This window comes from Periplaneta americana, chromosome 17, assembly GCF_040183065.1.
Source record: "Periplaneta americana isolate PAMFEO1 chromosome 17, P.americana_PAMFEO1_priV1, whole genome shotgun sequence".
In the NCBI taxonomy this organism is placed as follows: Eukaryota; Metazoa; Arthropoda; class Insecta; order Blattodea; family Blattidae; genus Periplaneta; species Periplaneta americana.
The window spans coordinates 35,271,870-35,294,606 of NC_091133.1; the positions used below are offsets into that span (position 1 = coordinate 35,271,870).

At 33.1% G+C, this 22,737-nt stretch overlaps 1 protein-coding gene across 5 annotated transcripts in view; it reads right to left on the minus strand.

Moving 5' to 3' along the window:
* Nup133 (nuclear pore complex protein Nup133) overlaps window positions 1-22,737 on the minus strand; it is a 337,303-nt gene that overhangs the window by 66,622 nt on the left and 247,944 nt on the right. For all 5 annotated transcript variants that reach the window (XM_069816497.1, XM_069816495.1, XM_069816494.1 and 2 more), the window contains 2 exons: window positions 20,102-20,248; window positions 1,799-2,000 (listed from right to left, as the gene is read on the minus strand). In XM_069816497.1, the coding sequence (XP_069672598.1) occupies window positions 1,799-2,000; window positions 20,102-20,248 (349 nt within the window). The remainder of the gene's footprint in view (window positions 1-1,798; window positions 2,001-20,101; window positions 20,249-22,737) is intronic.

Below are 22,737 nucleotides of genomic sequence, written 5' to 3' on the forward strand. Positions count from 1 at the left end.
CAAATCAAAATATACAACTTTCGAAAATATATTCTTTCATTTTATTTCTCTAAGAGGATTAATAAAAACATACATCACTTACTTATGGCTTTTAAGGAACCCGGAGGTACAGTGACGTCCTCATATAACCCCGCCATCCGTCCCTATCCTGAGCAAGATTAATCCAGTCTCTACATCCCACCTCCCTCAAATCCATTTTATATTATCCTCCCATCTACGTCTCGGCCCTCCCAAAGGTCATTTCCCTTCTGGACTCCCAAATAACACTCTATATGCATTTCTGGATTCACCCATATGTGCTACATGCCCTGCCCATCTCAAACATCTGGATTTAATGTTCCTAATTATGTCAGGTGAAGAATACAAGGAGTGCAGTTCTGTGTTGTGGAACTTTTTCCATTCTTCTGCACATTACTTTCTACAACTGTAGCAAATTAGAATGGTCATTAATTTTGTTTAGTATTCAGTGACACAAATTATTTTTGTTTTGTAAGCTGAGAATTCTCAACACAGATTTTCAATGCACAACAAACACATTATGCAAGTTTTCGAAAATAAAGGATTGACTATTCTCAATAATGCTGACGCCTCAAAGCAGCTATGACATTTTATTTTCTTAAGAAAATATTGGGTAGGCTATTGTCTGGGTTTGGGTGTTAAAAATGTATGCATTGTATTTGTAGATAGAAATATTACTAAAACAATAAACGAACTTTAGGGTCCAGCATAATTACACTTCTTCCTAGTGCACCTGGTTAATGCTAAGAGAATTACAATATGGCGAACTTCAAACTGCTTAATTTGTAACAGAAATGGAATTTTGAAAAAGCATAATCTTCTTCTCTGTGATAAACTAAACTCTAATAATAGGAAGTAAAACAGCATTGAAGTATTCTATTGGGAAGCTGGAGAAATAACGATGCAAATCAACTAATTATCGTTTGCCGATGACAACAACAACAACACCACACAACGAACTTCACGACTAAATTGAATTGTCATCTCAATACAAAACAATCCAGATTTAAGATCAAAATGTCCATGAAATGCCAATTGTTAAAGGAGAAGTGATTTCACCTCACTAAAATATGTATGAATGAATGAATGAATGAATGAATGACATGCACTGGCAAGACCTGTCCTTACCTATGGCAGTGAAGCAAGCACCCTATGGAAGTACGATGAGAGAAGGATAACAACTAATGAAATGCACTTCATGTGACGAACTGCAGGCTTCACCAAGTGGAATTGGAGAAGATATGAAGATATACTGAAAAATCTGAAAGTAACACCAGTCTTGAACTACATCCAAGATTACCAGAAAAATTGGCAAGACCATCTTAATAGGACGCCTAGAACATGGATCCCTACAGTCATCGTGCAATATCAATCACATGGCAAAAGATCTTTGGGTCGTCCGGGGAAGAGATGGCTTGAGAATATCAGTGTTTCTTCAGACCGTAACAGTTCTTCACGGACTAAGTCGTGTAATGATGATGATGATTAATGGAATGAATGAATGAATAAATAATCAATCGCAGTTCTAGTATTCATTACCAAGTATCTAAGAAAGGAGAACAAAATATGCAAATATACAGAATTTCTTAAATATTCTTCACAATATATACAAATACTAGTACATCTTCAGAGAGTTTGTATTCATGAACAATATACAGTATTCACAATTCATTTTATTTAATTGTCACAAAATGAAATGTTTTTAAAAATGCAACACACGAAGCACAAAAAACAAATTCTATCTGACAACTACCAAATACTACGCTTTCAGTATACTTACAAAATTGTTGAATGAGAGAATGTCTTTCTGTTTCATACTGCTGAAGCAACACATCAAACTTTTCTGTGCCACGAATACTCTCCAAATAGCATTTTCGCCCATCCAAAACAATGTCTATAAGATGCATCAACTGGTCACACAACTGATTCTTCAAAGATCTATCTGCCGTAGATCGTGCACCATTCTTTAAAGTAAGATTTTGCTGAAATCAAAAACAAATTAATAATTTTACAAACGAAAACTAATCATGACCTCTAATTTTGAACAAATTAAATTAAATGTATGATATGTAAGATGCAAGAAATTTGCACTCTAATTGTAGAAATTCTCTTAAAACAATTTAAATTGTAAATAAATAATGTTAATCAAAGAGGTACAAGACAGCTGATGATATAAATAATTACAGACCAATTTCTTTAACAAGTATCATTGCAAAAACAGCAGAACGTATGATTTCAGCGAGGTTAAGGTTATTTTACAACGCTTTATCAACATTAGCGTCTGAATGAGATGAAGGTGATAATGCCGGTGAAATGAGTCCGGAGACCAGCACCGAAAGTTACCCAGCATTTGCTCATATTGAGTTGAGGGAAAACCCCGGAAAAAACCTCAACCAGGTAACTTGCCCCAACCGGGAATCGAACCCGGGCCACCTGGTTTTGCGGCCAGACACGCTGACCGTTACTCCACAGATGTGGACTCAGCGAGGTTAAATTGGTTCTTAGAAAGTAATAACATACTAACAGCAGCACAAACAGGATTCAGACAACAGCTATCTACAAAAGAAAATACAATTCAGCTATCCCAAGATGTCAAATAATCTTTCAACAAAAATCAAGATACACTATCAGTTTTCATAGATTTTGAAAAAGCATATGATTCAGTACAAACTACTCGAAAAACACAAAACTAGGCATTCAGAACAACATGTTAAACTGGACCACTCACTTCCTTTCCCAGTGTTTCTGTGCTACAAAATACAGTGACAGTACTTCCAAATTCCGGCAAATAAAAATAGGCCTCCACAAGGTGCGGTACTCAGTACAACGTTGTTTAACATCTACATCAACAATCTCCCCTCGGCTGTTTCAAGAACAGAAATAAAGACATCTCTTTTTGCAGACGATATGGTCATATGGACATCTTCCCCACAAATAGTCAAATCCAAAGCTTCGATGGAAGAGGCTCTGATTCTATTAGAAGAGTGGACTGACAACAATTTGATGGCCATAAATACTGATAAAACAACGTTTCAAATATTTAACTTAAAGAAAAAAATCCCAAAACTAAATCTACAGTTCAAGAAAACAAACCTGAGACAAACATATGAAACGAAATATTTAGGGACAATTTATGATTCAAAATTATCTTGAAAAAATCATATTGAAGCAGTAGTAAACAAATCAACAAAAAGACTTCCAATTTTAAAGAGATTAGCTGGAGCAAAGTGGGGTAGTAATCAGCAGACTTTGAACATCACGTACAAAACATTCATCAAGCCAATACTTCTCTACAATTCAGAGGTACTAATTACAGCAAATAATTTCAACCTGAATCGACTAGAAGTATGCCAAAATCAGGCCCTGCAACTAATAACTGGTGCAGCAAAATCAATCCCAATCACGGCAATGCAAGCCTTAACCCAGAACCCTGCAATATGTCTTACTCTAGAGGAGCAGGCACTAACACATCATGAAAAAAATGCTATGGTTAACAACAACAAAATAGGAAAAAAGACTGTTTCAACCAACCAAGTTGAAAACACAAACAAGTTTCCTGTCCAAAGTCACAGAAATAAAAATAGAATTGAATCTCCTAAATCTAAAGAAAACATTTTAACCAGAGAAAACCCTCTAATCTTCGAACCAATTAACATTCAACTAGATTTAGAAGAAGCAGTTACAAAATCTGAAACTTCCAAACCTGTACTAAAAGGCTAGCATTAGAAGCTGTGAACAATAGACACCCACCAGAAGAATGGTTACATATCTACACAGATGGGTCTACTATCGATAACAGCTCAGAATCAGGAATTACGTGTGCATTATTCTCATTTTATCAACCAGCAGGATATCATACAACAAATTTTGATGCGGAAAAAATGCTATTCATATCTCACTCCAACACCTACTATACAGAATAGATAAATTTCAAAATGCTGTCATTCTAAAGCAGCAATATATGCAATAAATTCATATAAAATGATGTCAATCCAAATTAAAGAATGTCACAAAATGATTCAACAACTTCAAAAACTACAGAAAAAAAATTCAATTGCAATGGATACCTGCACATTGCGAAATTGCTGGAAATGAAACTGCTGATTTTCTTGCCAATAAAGGATACAATTTAATTCAGAATACAAATAAAAGCCTACCTTTTACATCCATGAAAAGACTAATTAAAAACAAATATAAAATCAAGCAAAACCAAGCACTATGTAACAAACAGGTTTGGAGTGAATGGGGCCGTCTAATGCTTATCTTCTAATGTAGTGTTAATATGTTACAATTTATTCATGAACGTTTTCGGCATATTTATGCCATCTTCAGATGTTAAAAATTGTCTTTGTACATGCGTAATATATGGCACAATGGTGAAACATGAGTAACAAGCGACGTAATCATTGTATACTATTTAAAATGAACTTATGAGATACTGTGTCCACACGGCTGTTGAATTGCACACTGTCACTTCGTAATAAATTAAAACACAGACACTAGATGAATGGAACAAATAAACCATATCTATAAACATTAGCATTAAAACACTAGCCAATGATGCTTGATAAAATTCAAGGTGAATGTCATTAATGTCATTCACTTTGTTTACATTTTCAGATAAAACACATTAAAACCATTAAATATCTGCGTATATAGTGATTTGAGTTGCAAAGTTTTCAGCTTACTATGGTTGTGTATTAACAGATTTGGAAACGTGGAACTAAATCCAGGACCGAGCAACATGGACTCAAGAGACAGCTGCGATGAGGGATTCAAGAAGGAGTTGAAGGACTATATGAAGGAAATGAAAGAGGACCGCCAAAATGTAAGTGTTCTCCTAAGAAAAGTAGCTACTGATGTAGACACACTAATTACCAAACATACAGAGGTGGAAAACAAATTGAGAAATGTAATCAAAGAGCAATGCATATTAAAGGCTGCAGTAAGTAGAATGGAAAGTGAAAGTAAAGTAAATAACATTGTAATTTACGGAATAGAGGAACACTATTATGAAAGAGCAATAGATAAGTGTTATTTGGTGCTGGAGTTCCTTACAAAATATTTTGGGCTAAATTTGGAAGAAAGTGCTATAAATAATGCATATAGAGTCGGTCGAGGAAGGAGTCGCCCGATTGTTGTGAAATTCAAGAGCTATTTTGTCAAAGAACACATTATTACTAATGTGCAACAACTGCGGGGATCAAGGATAAACATTGATAATGACTATACGAAGGAAATTAGAGATATTAGAAAGAAATTAGTACTGATACTGAAAGAAGCACGGAAAAATGGTCTGGGAGCAGTAATGATAAAAGATAAATTGAGGATAAATGGGAACATATTTGATTTGGAATTCTTCAGGCGGCACAGCATAGAAGATATAATGAAAGAAAATAATGAATATGATCGAAGAAAAAATTTGACATTAGAAACAGATCAGCATCACCACAACGAGCATGGAGGAGCAGAAGTGTATCAAATGGTAGAAAATAAAAAAGTTTGGAAAGGAGTGAGCAAGCAGGAGAAGCAACACACATGAATAAGCTGGCGGAAAACAACGGTAGAAGATTATCTGGACCATCCAAAGATGGGGATATTAGAGCTTCTTTAGTAAAGCGGACATCGAGGAAAACACTAGTCATGATGGAAGATATAATAATGAAGAGGGAAGACATCACATGGAAGCCGTTGACAATCCAAAAGGACACTAAGGAGCCAGAGCAGAGGATCGAATGGATAGGATCAGCATGGTTGGCAGTATGAGGGGCTCAAGAGGACTGGTGGAGACTGCTATGGGGAGAACCAGAAGTAGGTCGGCAGCTGAAGAGAGTGCTAGCAATCGGACTGTCTTAAGAGGTAAATTGGAAAATAGGGAATTTCATAGAGCTACAACTGATCAATCAAAAACAAATGCTATGTTAAATACAGATCATAATTATCAATTAAGGGCGAGGCAACAATATCAATTAAATTTTCCACCAATTAGAAAGTCTAATAACTAGATGGGGGTAGTCATACTTTGAGAATATTGTTCAATAATGTAGAAGGCTTAAGAAATAAGATTGAAGGAAAAGAATTGGTAAATATATTAGGTAATAATGATACTAGTGGAAACGTGGCTTCCCAATAAATTTGGAAGGGAACAGGAGGAATAGCAGTAATTATTAAGGAGGAATTGAAAACTATTGTTACCATAAAAAAATCAAATATAAATAATGTCATGTGGTTAAAGATTGATTTGTGTAAGAACGATCTAAAAATTATGATAAAAGTGGTTTATAACCCTCCACAAAATTCAAAATATCATAATAATGAGATTTTCTTAAAGTTAAGTCAAGAAATGAAATCAGTTTCGGGAAATGAAGGAAACACTAAGTATATAATTTTTGGAGATTTTAACGCGTGCATAGACGAATTAAACAGTAACCGTCATAATCCACTAGAAAATATGCTAGATAACATTAATATAGAAAGAAGAAGCATGGATAAACATATAAATAACGAAGGTAGGAAATTAATTAATTTCTGTAATGAAAATAATTTATATATCCTTAATGGCAATTTCGGCAGTGGTAGATCTGAAAACTTCACATATATTTCTAAAAATGGAAGCAGTGTAATTGACATTGGTCTATGTTCATATGATATACTAAAACTAATCGAAAGCTTTAATATAGATATGACTAGTTATAGTCACCATCTAAGTCTTATTATCAATATGCAATTTGAAATTTTAAATGAGGTAAATATTAGCAAAACGAAAAATAATCCATTGGATAAGATAAATATAAATAATAAAAAAAAAAAAGTACAGTATATATGGGAAAATTATAGTGAAAATATTTTTTTTATTAGGTTAAATAGCAAAATAAATGAAATATTAAGTATAGGTTTTGACTTTTTTTGTGATAAAAATAAGATAAAAAATTCCATGGAGTTATTATATAAAATTGTAAAAAAGGCTGGTATCGACATGACACGATACGAAACAAAAAAATGTGCATGCAAAAATAAAAACATGGTATGATGACGAATGTAAAGAGGAAAGAACTAATTTATTTAAAAAATTTAATCGTTGGGAAAAGACACAAAGAGAAGAGGACAAACAGGACTATCTAGACAAAAGAAAAAATTATAAAAATTTGATAATTAACAAAAAACAAAGTTTCCGTATGAAAGAATCCAAAAAAATAAATAATTGGATAAATAATAATAACATAAACGAAGTTTGGAAATATCTAAAAACGTAGTAAATTATATGCACACCCAAACAAAATAATTGAAAAGATTAAATGGAGGGAATATTTCTATAATATATATAATAAAGGCGATATAAATAGTGAATTAAACTTTATAGGACCAATGAATAAATATAACGATGACTTAGAGTGTGACTTTAAAATTAAAGAACTACAATTGGTAATAAAAAAAGTGAAGAACAAGGGGCAGGTAGTGATGAAATACCAACAATTTTCTGGAAAAAACAAATATCAGCAAATGATATTAAAACTATTTAATAAAATAAAAAATTCTAACTATTATCCTGCAAATTGGGCCTGTGCAAAAATAATTACAATTTATAAAGGAACAGGTGATAGGAATAACCCTGAAAATTATCATGGTATCTCTATATTATCCGTCCTTAGTAAACTATATATAAGCCTGATTGCACAGAGACTTGTAAATTGGTTGGATAAACATAATATTATTAACAACTTACAATTCGGATATAAAAAAGGAGCATCAGCAGTACATAGCTTAATCTTAGTTAATGAATTAATAAGCAAATATACTAAAAACAAGAGAGGGAAATTATATTGCTGCCTTGTTGACATATTAAAAACTTTTGATTTTATAAATAGGAAAAAACTGTATTTTAAATTAGCGAAGATCGGTCTGAGTAATAGTTTCATTAATAATATAAAGTCGATGTATGAAAATGCTTGCATAATAATAAATGAGGTAACTGGAGCAGACAGCGAATGTGAAATTCCCATGACTAATGGAATAAATCAAGGATCCGCACTCAGCAGTTTATTGTATATCTGTTATGTAAATGATTTAGCTGACGACATAGATAACAGCGGACACTGGCCTACTCTTGGGAATGTGCAAACCCCTGCACTGCAATTTGTTGACGATACACTTCTATTGTCAACAACGGTCACTGGTATGAGGAAATTGTTAAACATTATGGAAAAATATTGCATAAACTGGGACCTGAATTTAAATAAAGATAAAACAAAACTGTTAATCTGTAAAAAAGGGTGTAAACAATCAATGTCAGAAAATATACTAATCAATGAATTTAGCTTAAAACGACGAGGAACTTAAAATATCTCGGAATAAATATAAACTACAAAGGAGAATGGTTATATCACATAAATAATATATATAATGTAGGTAGGGAAACAGTAAAGATTATAGATAATACTATGTATAAATTGCCCAACATCAAGATTAATATGCTAAATAGAATTTATTTCACTACGGTTGAATCTAGATTATTATATGGATGTGAGATACGGGGATTAGAAGAAAAAGCATTAATAAATTTAAATAGAATAAGAGCCACATATTGTAAAAAAGTATTAAATGTTAGTTTAAATTCTTCAAATAATGCAGCTAGAATAGAAATGGGAATGGACAGTATCATGAGCACAATCCTAGTTAGAAACATGAACTACTTAATTAAAAGAATCCAAAGTGACCAAAATAAGTTTATGAAACAATATTTATTAAATCAAATTGATAATACGACAAATAAAGCAATCGTGAATATTAAAAATAACATCTTTAATATAGGGTTAGGGTGGTTATGGAATAGCTTAGCTACAAGAAATATGTCAGCAAGCCTAAATCTAATTAAATCAAGGTGTAAAAATATAACTAGGCAAAATGATTTCAGTAGTAACAATGAAATGCGATCCCTAATATTTTTTAATGAATATAAAAAAATATGGGGAAGGAGTACATATATAGAAAATACGAATATGAAAGAAAGATTTGGACTAGCCTGGTTCAGACTGGGGATTTGGAAATTAAGAAATAATAGAGGCAATATACCTCAAGGCACATGCCCATTATGTGGACGGAGAGAAGATGACATTCACATTGTTCTTCAATGTCAAAATACAGAAGATATACAGACGAAATTTATAAAAGAAAAGTTCCTACAAATAAATAAAGAAATAGCTATAAAAAACTGACGAATAATAATAGCATAAAATTGCAAAAGCAATTAGGTTTATATCTTTTTGACTAAAAAAATTAGAATGGCTAGAATAAATGAAATAGAATTGGACGAAAAAAAATAAATATATATAAATAAATAGAGAAATAAATAAATAAATAAATAAATAAATAAATAAATAAATAAATAAATAAATAAATAAATAAGTAAAAATAAGAATAATGATTATCAAACAAATATGTTTTTAAAGCTTATTTTATTTTATTTTAAGTTTTTTTTATTGTAATGTATTTTTTTTTCTTGTGTTATAGATGTAAAATTATGCATGGAAGAAAGTAGCAAGTGTTGCTGTATGGAGAAATACGAGGAAAGCCAGCATCGCTTAATAATAAACAAATACACTGAAAATAAAATACTGGAAAAGACTGCTAAATTAAAAAATAAAAGGAAGGAATTATTAAGGGAAAGTAAAGTTACTGAGCTGACAAATAAATTCAATTTTGGCAAGTACGCATTTTCTAGACTCACCGATAATAACATATTTGACTTGGTTAGAAACTATTTAGCTATCTTTTTTATTTCTAAATTTAATAGTTTTGAAGGTACGACAAAAGAATACTATGAAATAAAATTAAGGAATGAAAGCTTACCAACGAGAAAGAGCTTGTATGAACTGTATATTTAAATTAAAAAACAAGAAATCTGCGGGAGTAGATGGAATTCCCATTCACTGCTGGAAAGAATTTAGTAGGAAGGAGAGTTGGTAAAAAATAGTAGTGAAAATGTTTAATAGAATGAGAAAAAGGTTCAGGATCCCGGATTCGTGGGCTCCAGCAATACTTGTGCCAATTTACAAAGGGAAAGGGGATGAGAAAGTTATGAATAACTATACAGGCATATCATTCTTATCGTCCTTAGGCATAATTTATACAGGAATGCTAACAAGAAGGTTAAGATCATGGATGGAGAGGTATGATATCATCTCAGACCTTCAGAGCAGATTCAGGAAAAGAGAAGAACAAGTGTTAACATTTTAATCATTAAAAACCATAATTGATAAATATCTAAATTCTGAAAGAGGCTGTATGTACTGGTGCTTTATTGATTTAGAAAAAGCTTTTGATTCAATTAACAGAGAGAAATTGTGATACAAAATGGAAAAAATTGGTATCAGTTCCTTACTTTTAGGAAATATGAAATCAGTGTATAGAGATGTGGGTTTTAGGATTAGGCTAACAAATGGAAATCTGTCCAAATTGATCGAGCAAACGAGAGGAGTGAGACAAGGATGTAACCTGAGCCCTTATTTATTTAACATATTTATTAATGATATTTTAGAGAATGTAGCAAATGTGAATTCTCATTGTCCAGTGTTAGATAACATATCTTTTCCGGGGCTACTATTGCAGATGACTGCGCTATTGGAGCATTTTCAGTCAACGGGCTTCAAAAGGCGACTAATGGAATTAATCTGTAAAACTTGGGATCTGAAAATAAATGAAAAGAAATCAAAAGTCCTAATCTGCAAAAAGGGTAACGTGCATAGTAAGAAAGAGAAATGGTACGTGAATAAAATTCCAATTGATTGTGTTTCCAGATTCAAGTATCTAGGAGTGATAATAGACAGTAGGGGAAATTGGAAGTTGCAAAATGAACTGGCAATGAATAAAGGAAAAAATGCACTCCAAGCAGTAGACAGATGCTTAAATAAATGGCTGAATATTGGGGTGAAGAATTTTCTCAACATCTATAATGCACTAGTTAAATAAAAAATATTATATAATATTGAGATCTGGGGTAGTAGGTTATCCAGCAGAAACATCGATAAAGTAAGAGCCAAAATGTGTAAAAAATTTCTAGGAATACCGGAGAATGCTTCTAACCTGGCAGCGTTACTAGAGATGGGAACCGATTCGAGTCTGGGAATTATTCTAGAAAGAAAAATCAAATATTTAGGTAATATTCTATTTAGGAATGATTCAGCAATTATGAAAACATGTATCTTTTGTATGGAAGCCGCTAAATGGAAATCAAATTGGCTGAAAGAGCTGGTACAAGAAATAAACAGATTAGGTCTAAATTGGCTACGGAGAAAACTAGGGTCTATAAACACGAAAACTATTGGAAGAATAGTAAAAGAGAGGGCAAACGAAATTTCAAGACAAGATATTTTTAGTAATATTAAATACCTAGGATCACTAAAATACTATAGGGAGGTTAAACAGTTTTAGGAATAGGAAGAATATATTAGACTAAATTCAAGGGAAGAGAGAACAAGAATGGCATGGTGGAGATTAGGTATCTGGAGGCTCAAGAATAAGAGAGGGAATACAGAGAAGGATAAATGTCCTTTGTGTGGACTAGCGGAAGACGCAATGCATATTGCGTTAAAGTGTTAGGCAATGAATGATTTGAGAAAAAGTTGGGTGGATAAAAAATTTCTACAAATAAACCCTATAGTAGCTTATACAAAAATGAATGGCTCCTTAACGCCAGCAGTCTGAATAAATTAGGAAAACTTCTTTTTAGAGTTAAAATTAGATGAGAAGAGGAAGTCAAAGCTCTAACGGATATGGAATTATAAATGTTGAGTAGTTGGACACGATAGGAAACTACGAAAAGTAGTCAATGAAGTTAACAGAATAATTTTTAAGAGATTGAGTATAGAAGTGAAAAAGCTAAAGTAAGAGTTCCAAATACAAAAACTATACTTATTATTAGTTGTTTATTATTATAATTATTATTATTATTAGGGTGTACAGAGGATACTAATAAGTTCAATATGTAGTAGTTCTTGTAATGTTTGTATAGAGAGTGATGGCGGATTAAGAACTGGAACACATCTAATAAATAAATAAATAAATAAATGAACGAACAAACGAACAAAGGAACGAACGAACAAATGAACGAATGAATAAATAAATGAATAAATAAATAAATATTTAATATCACAATTTGGACACGTGAATTTGTTTTATTTCAATCCCTCTTTTTTGTATACCATTATTTTGGTCATTCCTTGAACTAAATATGAAATAGTTGGGGTATCCTAAGGTTCTAAGCAACTTAAAAACATTTTATAATTATTTGTACAGTCAGTCAGAGTCAGAGTCAGAGTCAGAGTCAGAGTCAGTCAGTCAGTCAGTCAGTCAGTCAGTCAGTCAGTCAGTCAGTCAGTCAGTCAGTCAGTCACAATAAACATACAAAAACTCTTCCACACAGCACAATAACTGACAGATTAAAATTTCCTTTGAGATTCTACGTTATCACTACATCGCTAACAAAAAAGTATTAGAAAACTTTTTTCTAAAATTATTTCATTTTCCGCTGCAGCACCATTCCATTAGATGTTTGTCATAAACACAGAAAATAAATCCTAATTTTTTACGGTGTAAGCAAGATATCTGTGTATCTTATTTGTTGCCTTCCATACAAGATAAGACATGTCAGTGAGATGACCTTGTACTATGCTTCATGTTTCTTACGAGTGTGTTACGACAGATCGTATCTTACTCGAGGGCTCTGTGATTAGTATTATCTCCTCTTCTGCTAACAATGCCATATCATCAGCAAATCTTATGCACTTTAGATTAAAGTTATTAATATTAAATACAAAAGGATTGATGTTTTGTGATTGAAACTAGTAAAATGGAGGTGTAAAAGAGGAAGCAATTTTCTATTGAAGAAAAAGTGGAAATAATTAAGGAACTTGACAGTGGGATGAGGCAAGCAGATGTTGCCCGTATGTACAGCATGAAGCCAACAACAGTTTCAACAAAAGGACAAGGAAAAAATTCTGCATATGTGTGAACGTTCTATGATTTGTTCAAACAGGAAAAAGATTAGACTGGGAGATTTTCACAAAGTGGAAGAGGCAGTAGACACTTGGTTCCAAGAAGTCAGCCAATGGTGTAACGATTTCTGAGTCTGTTATTTGGGCAAAGGCAAAAGAATTTGCAACATTATTGAATGTTAAAGATTTTCAAGTGAGAGATGGTTCATTGTTTCGTTTTCATCAAAGTTATGGAATTTCATGGGAGACAGTTAGTGGAGAAGAAAGAGATGTCAATGTGGGTGCTGCACAACAGTGAAAGATGGATCATTTGAAGGGCATTCCTTAGAATTATGATCCAGAGGATGTTTTCAAAGTGGATGAAACGGCATTCTTCTACCAGATGCTGCCTAATATGACCATGGCCTACAAGGGAAAGAAGTGTACTGGTGGTAAAAGAGTAAAAGAAAAACTGATGACATTATTTTGTTGTAATGCAACTGGGTCAGTAAAACTGAAACCCATGATTATAGGGCACTATGCAAAACCAAGGTGCTTCAGAGGTTTTCATTCCTGCCAGTAAAATATGTTGCCATGCTAAGGCATGGGTGACAAAATATTTTTTTGGAAACAAACTGACAAGGAAATCAGGAGACAAAAAAATTTCTTCTGCTTTCTGCTAGCGGACAAATGTTCTACACACAAAGTAGACATTCGACTAGACAACATTAGACTAGAGTACCTATCTGCTAATTGCACATCTGTTTTGCAGCCATTGGACCAAGCCATAATTCAGAATGCCAAAATACATTTCTAGAAATGTCTGATGCAGCAGATTTTAATAAATTTGAAATTGACAGATGACAGCTGGGGCTTTGTGGAATGTGAAAGAAACTACCATATCAAACTGTTGGAGAAAATCTGGCATGCTGGACTCTCCAAGCAACTTGGAAACTCAAGAGGAGCAGGATCTGGCCTGTGAAGTATGGGAAGAAGCAGTACAGAAATTGGAAATTTCTCCATCCCTCTCTTTTGAGGATTATGTTTCAGTTGATGCCAGAGTAGAAACAACACAGAAGAAGAAGAAGAAGAAAATAATAAAGATGTACAGCAGGAGAAAGAAGAGGCTACAGTAGAAACCATTCTTCTATGGATGCAATGAAGTCTGCAATGAAGACTGAAAACGTTCCAGAAACAATTGTGTGTTTGACAGAAGCGGAACAATTTGTAGAAAATGAACTACTTAAAAAAACTATTCAAACAAAACTAACTGATTTATTCAGGTCATCCTAGTTCTTACTTTAAGAAGTTATTTCATTTTGCTATTATTATTATTATTATTATTATTATTATTATTATTATTATTATTTATTTATTTTTTTTTTTTATTTTTTTTTTTTTAACTGTTAATGTTAAAAGTGCCTTATTGTAAAGTTTAATAATTCTTTAAAGTGTACTTGTGTATTTGAATTTGTTCTGTGGCACAAGAACTGTAATCACAACTGGTAAAGGTAGGTCAAAAGGCATGGTTTTCAGAATAAAATACTTTTCATTATAAAGTATAAAAGATTTGATTTTCTGATGTACGTTATACTGAGATTTCACTGTACATCTCCTGGCGTATCTTGATAGATGAATGATGTCAGTGGATGTTAGAACTAAAGTATTAATTGGTGCTTGTATACAACGAACTAGAAACTTCTCATAGAACTGATGTATTGTAGCTGAAGTGTAAAAATCAGTGTTCACTATTGCTCAAGATATGCCGCAAGTGTGTACAAACCATGCAGGGACTATGCTTAAAGTAAATAAAAAAAAAACAGTATACAGAATTACAGAATATGGAAGGACAAGTATGTGCAGAAGGAACGAACATGAATGTTCGAAAGTCAAGAAATAGGAAAGCAACAAATTAAATTTATTCATAAGACATGAATAAATGCACTATTAGGCAGATGTTTCAATGCTCTATCATGCCACCATTCACAAAGAAATTCCTACTTCACATAAATTACTGCAATCCTGTATGAAAAAAATGGACTTGCAGCTTGTAAGAAACATTAAGAATAATAAAACTGATAGGATTTCAGTTCAAGAAATATAAGAATAAACGACACTTCAAGACAGAAGCCCTGATATTGTGGGCAAGTTAACTCTAACAGTTGTATCACTTCAAATTTGTTAGACACCAGTGTTTCTCAACTGCCAGATCGTGACATGCACGCACGCATGCATTTTTCATGAATAAATATTTTATAGCGGAAATATTTTTAGGAGAATAATTTTCATGATTATGTCGAAAAGTGCAGCTTTAGAACGTCTCTATTCAAACTTACATGACAGAGCAATTCGATTTCATCTTTCTTTTTAACCACATCTTCGTGAAACTGCATTTTCTGCCATGGCTATGCTTAAAACGAAACCGAGAAAACACCTGCAACTTTGTCTCCATTTGGCTATCACTTAAATTCACCACATAATTAACAAGCTAACAGACGGGGGGGGGGGGGGGGGGGAGCAAGAAAAGTCTCACTAGCTTCGCTAAAGTCTTAATAATTTTCAGATGCAATAAAAAATAAAATAAACTGAATACTAAGGTTAACTTTTTCAATAAATTATAATTATTGCTGTGGTAAAATGTGTTGCGTTTTTAAATTCATAATATTACTTAGTATTGAGACTAGTGTTTAGAATTGAGATATTCATACATTTATATACTGAACATAAAATTACATATATTCCATATAAAACATTGTTGTATGTCTGTGTGGTAAGTGTTTTGCCGACATATTGACAGCTTTCTCCTGCTTCCCCTGCTCAGCTCATTTCTGTGGTGAGTTACAGTGCATTACCATTCTTGCCATTACCTTTTCTTTTTCAAACAAACATAATTAAAATCAATTAATAATATAATGATCAATGTTATCAATTTTTGTTGTGTCTAGTTTTGGTGGTCAAAAAGGGATTAATATGTCCATGAAAATTAGCATAAATTAATTGATGATGGATTCAAGACACTATAACATGCTACAAAATTTCATTAAACCAGTGATTGATTTGTGTTGTTTAGTCAACTGTCTGAAGACAGGTCTGAACCTCACAAGTGATACCAACAAGGCACCACTTATGAGGAGATAATGGAGTAGTGTAGCAAGTTTTTTCCCCCCTCCATTGCATACATCGCCGATTAGCTACATATTACACTAATCAGACTTCATATGCATACAATTGTTCTTCCTGACACATATCACAAGTGAGATGTACTGCCTGATAATGAATTAAATTATTTGTCAACATATCAGACCATTTTCGTAATGCATTTTCTTTAAGTCTTAAGATTATGCCATACTTAATTATTAATATTTCTGTTAGTTAAATGTATGAATTAAAAAAAAAATTGGAAAGGTATTTACGAGTAAATTCGTTGGGACTGCGCCCTCATCTTATAGAAAAAGAATTTACCAGGCTTTGAAAGGTTGAGAACAACTGTGTTAGACTATTTGATGTGGTCTCACATTCACGAGCTTGAAGATAGGGCAGGCAATAATGTTGGACAGCAGTCTGAGCATTCAGTGTGCCCACTGAACAGGTCAAATTCGATAAACTTTTAATTAAGCTCATATCAAAAGACATACGATCACTTAGCATGGTTGAAAATGCCAGATTTAAATAATTCGTCAAGAGTTCGAACCCAAAATATTTGCTACCATGTTGTAACACTGTTTCTGTGAGCTAAAAATATTGTGATAGTGTGCAGAACTTACTATCACACAGTTAATCGATATAATTTAACTAACCAAGGTTCTTGGTTGCTTTTTTAAATTCTTTTATTTCATTTTCAAGTGAATATTTCAGGTTCTTTTAGGCAACTTACACGACAGTGTTCAGGATAAATTTCGAATTGAATTAAAGAATGTAAAAACTGTTCACTTCACAACACACTGTTTGCCCTCCAATAGACAAGGTGGATACACAGTTAATGTCACAAGTCAATACATGAGTGATGACTAATTAATTTTCCCTTGTTTTGACTTATCTGTCACATTGCTGGTTGCATTCAAGATGTCATTAATATGTTGTTGTTGTTTTCTAATGCCAGGCGTTTGACAATAAAGTCATTTGACCTCTTGCACTCCAATATTTTTCAAAGATATTTTCATGACCAGCCACTGAAGCACAAATTTTGAGGTGTTCCGAATCCATTTCTTGGTTTGAGTTGCACAATGGGCAGTTAGGGGACTGATATATTCCAATTCTATGCAGGTGTTTGGCCAAACAATCATGGCCTGTTACCAATCTAAATGCAGCTACAGACAATTTTCGTGGTAAATCGGGAATTAACTGTGGATTTTGATGCAGAGAGTTCCATTTTTTCCCTTGGGATTGAGTTATCAAATTTTGTTTGTTGAAGTCTAAGTATGTAGATTTAATAAATCTCTTCACAGAGTAATACGTAGATTTAGTAACAGGTCTGTAAGTAGCAGTGCTGCCCTTTTTTGCTAAAGCATCCGCATTCTCGTTTCCCAGGATTCCACAATGGGATGGTATCCATTGGAATACAATTCTTTTATTGAGTGATATTAATTGAGAGAGCATTTTAGTTATTTCTGCTGTTTGAGATGAAGGTGTGTGTTTAGAGACGATTGATAGAATAGCTGCTTTGGAGTCTGACAATATAACTGCATTCTTAAATTTATGGATGTGGCATAGAAGATTGCTGAGACATTCACTTATTGCAATGATTTCACCATCAAAACTTGTTGTTCCATATCCAAGAGATCTATAAAGTGAGAAGAGACAGCACGTTACACCTGCACCGGCACCTTGTTCTCTGGAGATCAAGGATCCGTCGGTGTATAAATGAAGCCAGTTTTGTGGAGGGTACCTAATATTAATTGTCTCTAAAGACAATTGTTTCAGTATTTCAGTGTTTACTTCTGGTTTCAGTATTTCTTCTGTTAAATTTAGATTATATTCTATATTTAATAGAGTTAAAGGGTTTGGTTTAATTTGTAAGTTTTCTTTTAAATTCGGGATATTGATTTTCTGTTTTAATTCTTGAACAATGGATATGAAACTTTTTTGAGTTTTCAATCTACAGAGAGGACTGTATGAATGCCAATTGATTCCTGGTAATCTGATAAGTTTTTCATATTGAATCAGTGCTTTTTCTTCTATTGTCATTTTGATGCTGTTAATATTAGTGAGGAATCTCACAGAATCTATTGGAGTTGTTTTGATTCCACCAGTAATGAGTCTGAGAGCTTGGTTTTGAATATATTCTATGTCGTTTATGGAAGGTGAAGTAATTAAAATTTCTCCGCAGTATGTCAGCACTGGCTGTATAAACATTTTGTATGTAGTGCAACACATCTTAGATGGCGAAAGTTTAATTTTTTGTTGGGACATTGCTTATGACAACAGCAGAAACTTTGTTGTTTAGTCCCCATGAATATTAATGACATCGTAAAATTATCCGATGTCATTAATATTCATGGGGACTAAACAACAAAGTTTCTGCCATTGTCATAAACAATGTCCCAACAAAAAATTAAACTTTCGCCATCTAAGATGTGTTGCACACATTAAACCTTACCGTCAAAGTTTCAAGCATGTGACTTTATTAATTACTTTAAACTAAAAGAAAGAATTTCCATGTGCCAGATACCCGCTTCAGTGTCATTTTATCCCACTAACAACTACCACCAGTTCTGTCAGTCAGTCATCTCTGTTCTCTGATTATCACTTCCCTCCGAATCTCCACATCCTTTCATATACCCCCTCTACCACTTATGGTAGTACCAAAGATTACCAGAGGAGAATTTTACTCGTAACTTCCAATTCCTCCGTTGGTTGTAGTCGCTTCGCTGAGCAACATTAAGATACAACACAACAGTAGTTACAAGGACGCCAACACCATGATTCGAGAATTGAGCGAATCAGACAATCGATGCTGAGCCAGCAAGATCGGTCATTGACTACTGTTGAAATTCAGTGTGGACCAAGAAAAAAAAAACGCAAATAACGGGAAATACATCTTCTTACAAGTTGTTAATGTAGGGGAAAACAGTATATTGTAGGTATAAGAGAATAGACGGGACCAGCGGAAAATGACGCATATCACAGGAAAATGTAAATTGCAGGAATATAAAAATGGGGTTCCACTGTAATTCAAAATTATACTATAATTGCTACTGGATTTATGAAAACAAATTCTTTCATTTTCATAGAATTAGTTGCTATGATTACCTGTATGGGAGTGCTCACAATGATCTGGGATAAATTTAATTCTCTGTACGGGAAATTAGGACTCTCTCTGTATTATGCAAAGCTCTATCTGTGAGATATACATAGCTTAGTCAATATGTTTTCAGTACAGTACTGGTAATATTTCATTGAGTCATGTTAGATTACTTTCACTATTAATGCCTTAAAAAAAAAGAAATCAATGTGCATCTCTTCCTGATGATCATTTGAGAACATACAATAAATAAAATTCTCGTAAGGGCTCCAACTCCAGGAATTTGATCTATTTACTACTTCTTTCCTGAAGTTCTAAAATTTGCATTCCTATGTGAAATATAATGCAGGCAACTGTTGTTTTTTTGTCACTAAGTCACATTACCTACACAAGTTCATTATCAATCCCAAATGTATAGATGATTTCTGATTTTACATTGTCCTCTTAGGGCCTATTGAATACAAAGCTCACTGCCTGTTTTCCTCAAAAGTCAAAGATGACTAATACTTCAGTAGAAAAAAAATTTGTCTCGAATATTTTTCCAGACTACTGTCTTTCCCTTCTACATCCAATTCTGAACAACTTTCTAAGGAACCTAACAAGTTATAAGACACAGATGCTCTGGTTTGAATAATATGTTTTCTGTTCCCACTTTTATATTACTGCATTACTTTACCCTCTTTAATGTGGTTCCTCGGAAAGTAACTCAAGCACTGAGTTATGAAACAGTATTACAGTACTAAAATGTGAATACAGCATTCTTCGAAATACTCTAAGAAAACTATCTTATAGCTGCTTTATCACAGATTTCACACACCTATCAAAAAACAAACCCCATTTCCCTGGACTTTACTGCACTATAACAATCATATACCTGTAAGGATAAAGCATCTCTCAAACCTCCTTTCCCTGCAGCAGCCGTCCATGGCAGATATTCACTGATACCTGCACTACAAGGTGAACTTGGACAAAAAACCTCAGCTTTCTGCTGACGGAACTGTATGACATCTTGTAAAACAGCCTACAATTTAAACAAAAACAATTACACATTAACACAACTTTATCTACTTTCAGAAGAAACACATGTACAAAAATGAAATTCTAAGTTACTAGCTGTACTTTGCATACAGTATTTAATCCATTGCTATTACATATACACATAAACTCCCAAATTCAGAAAAATAAAAATGAGGCATATTCTATAACTCAAAAAGAAATACTATGTTCCAACGAGTTCAACATCAAGATAAGTCACTAAACTTTCGAAGGCATACACTACCTTTGTCATGGGCAATACACTGACAAACGATATTTTTTAACTGTTAACTAGGTACTCAAGGTCATTATAATAAAAATATAATATCATCACATAAATTACAATTCTAAAGGAAATCAACACCTGCATTTACATTAATTCAAAATCAGTTTTGCAAATTTACTATATTTTAAATTTTGTTATTAAGAATTCAGACCAAATAAATCATTGACTGAATACTCATCATCATCATCATCAGTAGATGTTACCACTCAGCTGTGGGTCGTCTCAGAACATAGCCTCCTCCATAAAGTCCTATCTTGCCACAATTTCTCCTCTTGAATTCTTTCCCAATCATAGCCTCTCTTTTTTAAATCAATGCGAATTTGATCTGACCATCTAGTCCGGGGTCTTTCTAATGTTCTTACACCTTTGTACAAGCCAAGAAGTTGACAGGGGCAGGATTGCCAATTTATCTCTTATATTGTTTAGAAGCCAAAATGTCAGATGATGGATGTAAATATATGAAGTGAAAATTTAATATAACACATTGTCGTCTTGTTTGCATTCAAGGAGGCCTTGCCTTGATAGTTTATGTGACATATTTATGGATGTTTTCTAGGTATAATAATGAATATCATTATATGTGTTGTGCTAAAGTGAAGTTTAATGACTGACGACATGTTACAAATATTAGTTAAATGTGGCTTATTGTAATTGGACTGTTATATTGATTTCTCTTTAGTGATATAATTTTCATCCAAGATTTACGAACCTTTTAGTTAAATTTAATTTGTTTTATTGTTGGAGTTGTTATTAGAAACTACATAGTTTGACAAGATAATCTGAAATTTCAGTCAATGGAAACAAACCAATCGACATCACATGACACTGTTATAAAGAAATCATTTTCTGTTAAATGCAAATTATGTCATAAGCAATTTACTACACGAAGTCTGCACCTTCATATAGCTCATAGTCATAATAATGATGATGCTGATGTATTACCTCAGTACACATCTAACACAGGCAAAATAAGTGACTCTACTCCAAACTTACATTCAGTACATCTAATGTCGGAGACGACATTGCACCATGACGACGATTCACCTAAGTTGTTAACAAAATGTGAATTATATGATCATTTTTTTAAGAGTATTAACTGACATTTAGCGTGTTCCCATCCTCAAGAACACAGGAATAAAATAACTCAGTCCTACCAAAAAGAAGAATCTCTCTCACACCTTCGTGCCGTCCAAGAGACTTGCCCATCAGCAGACACATATGAAGACTCTGGCCTTCAGGTATGGGAACATAAGTTTGAATCACTAATACTTTTGGACACCTCCCTAATAATAATTTGATAATACTGTACATAGTTATTGCAACTTTTTAAAGGATGCTATTAGTAGATGTAAAGGGCCTGAACATTCATCTGATAAATATTACAAACATCGACAAAAATGTAAAAATAATCCTGATGGAATGACTTACAAAATATATAATAATTCCAAGAAAACTAGTCGTAAAAATGTCAAGCAGAGGAAAAATAAATTTAACTTTGAATTAGCTCAGTTTTATTATCATTTTCAGCGTAGGAAAGTTGTTCGGCACATGTCTTCTTCTACTTCGGTTGAATGCAAGACAGCTGAACCAATAATTGTCTCTGACCATTTTAACAATCTGTCTGGCGCCAGTAAAAACTGCTTGCTCAAAGACTATGAATATGCTACTAAAGATGAAAATTTTGAACCAGAGAATATAACAGTGAAAGATATTGAAGTAGCTAATGCTTGCAAGGGTATCAAAATTGACACTGCTCCTGACTACGGTATATAGATGAAAGTTATAAAAGATCTTAGAATTTACAAATCCAGCTCATACATTGCTATCTATATGCTTCGACGGGGCCCATGTTCCACCCTATTTAAGGTGTGATAAAACCAACCTATTTAAGATGTGATAAAACCATTCTCATTTACAAGAATGGTAATCCTGATAATATCAATAACTGATCTTTTCGTTACTTCGCAGAATAATCAAAACAGTAACTGATAAAAAAACTCCGACCATACCTTGAACTCAACACCAATCAGCGCAGATTCATGTCCAGCTCTGGAGCATTTATCAATTCATCAATTTTGAATGACTGTCTGAAGAACTCTAAATTGAACAAGAAAGACTGCTGTATTGTTATGCTTGATATTTCTAAAGCATTCGACGTCTCTGATGCTCATATTTAAAAAAACCTTAAA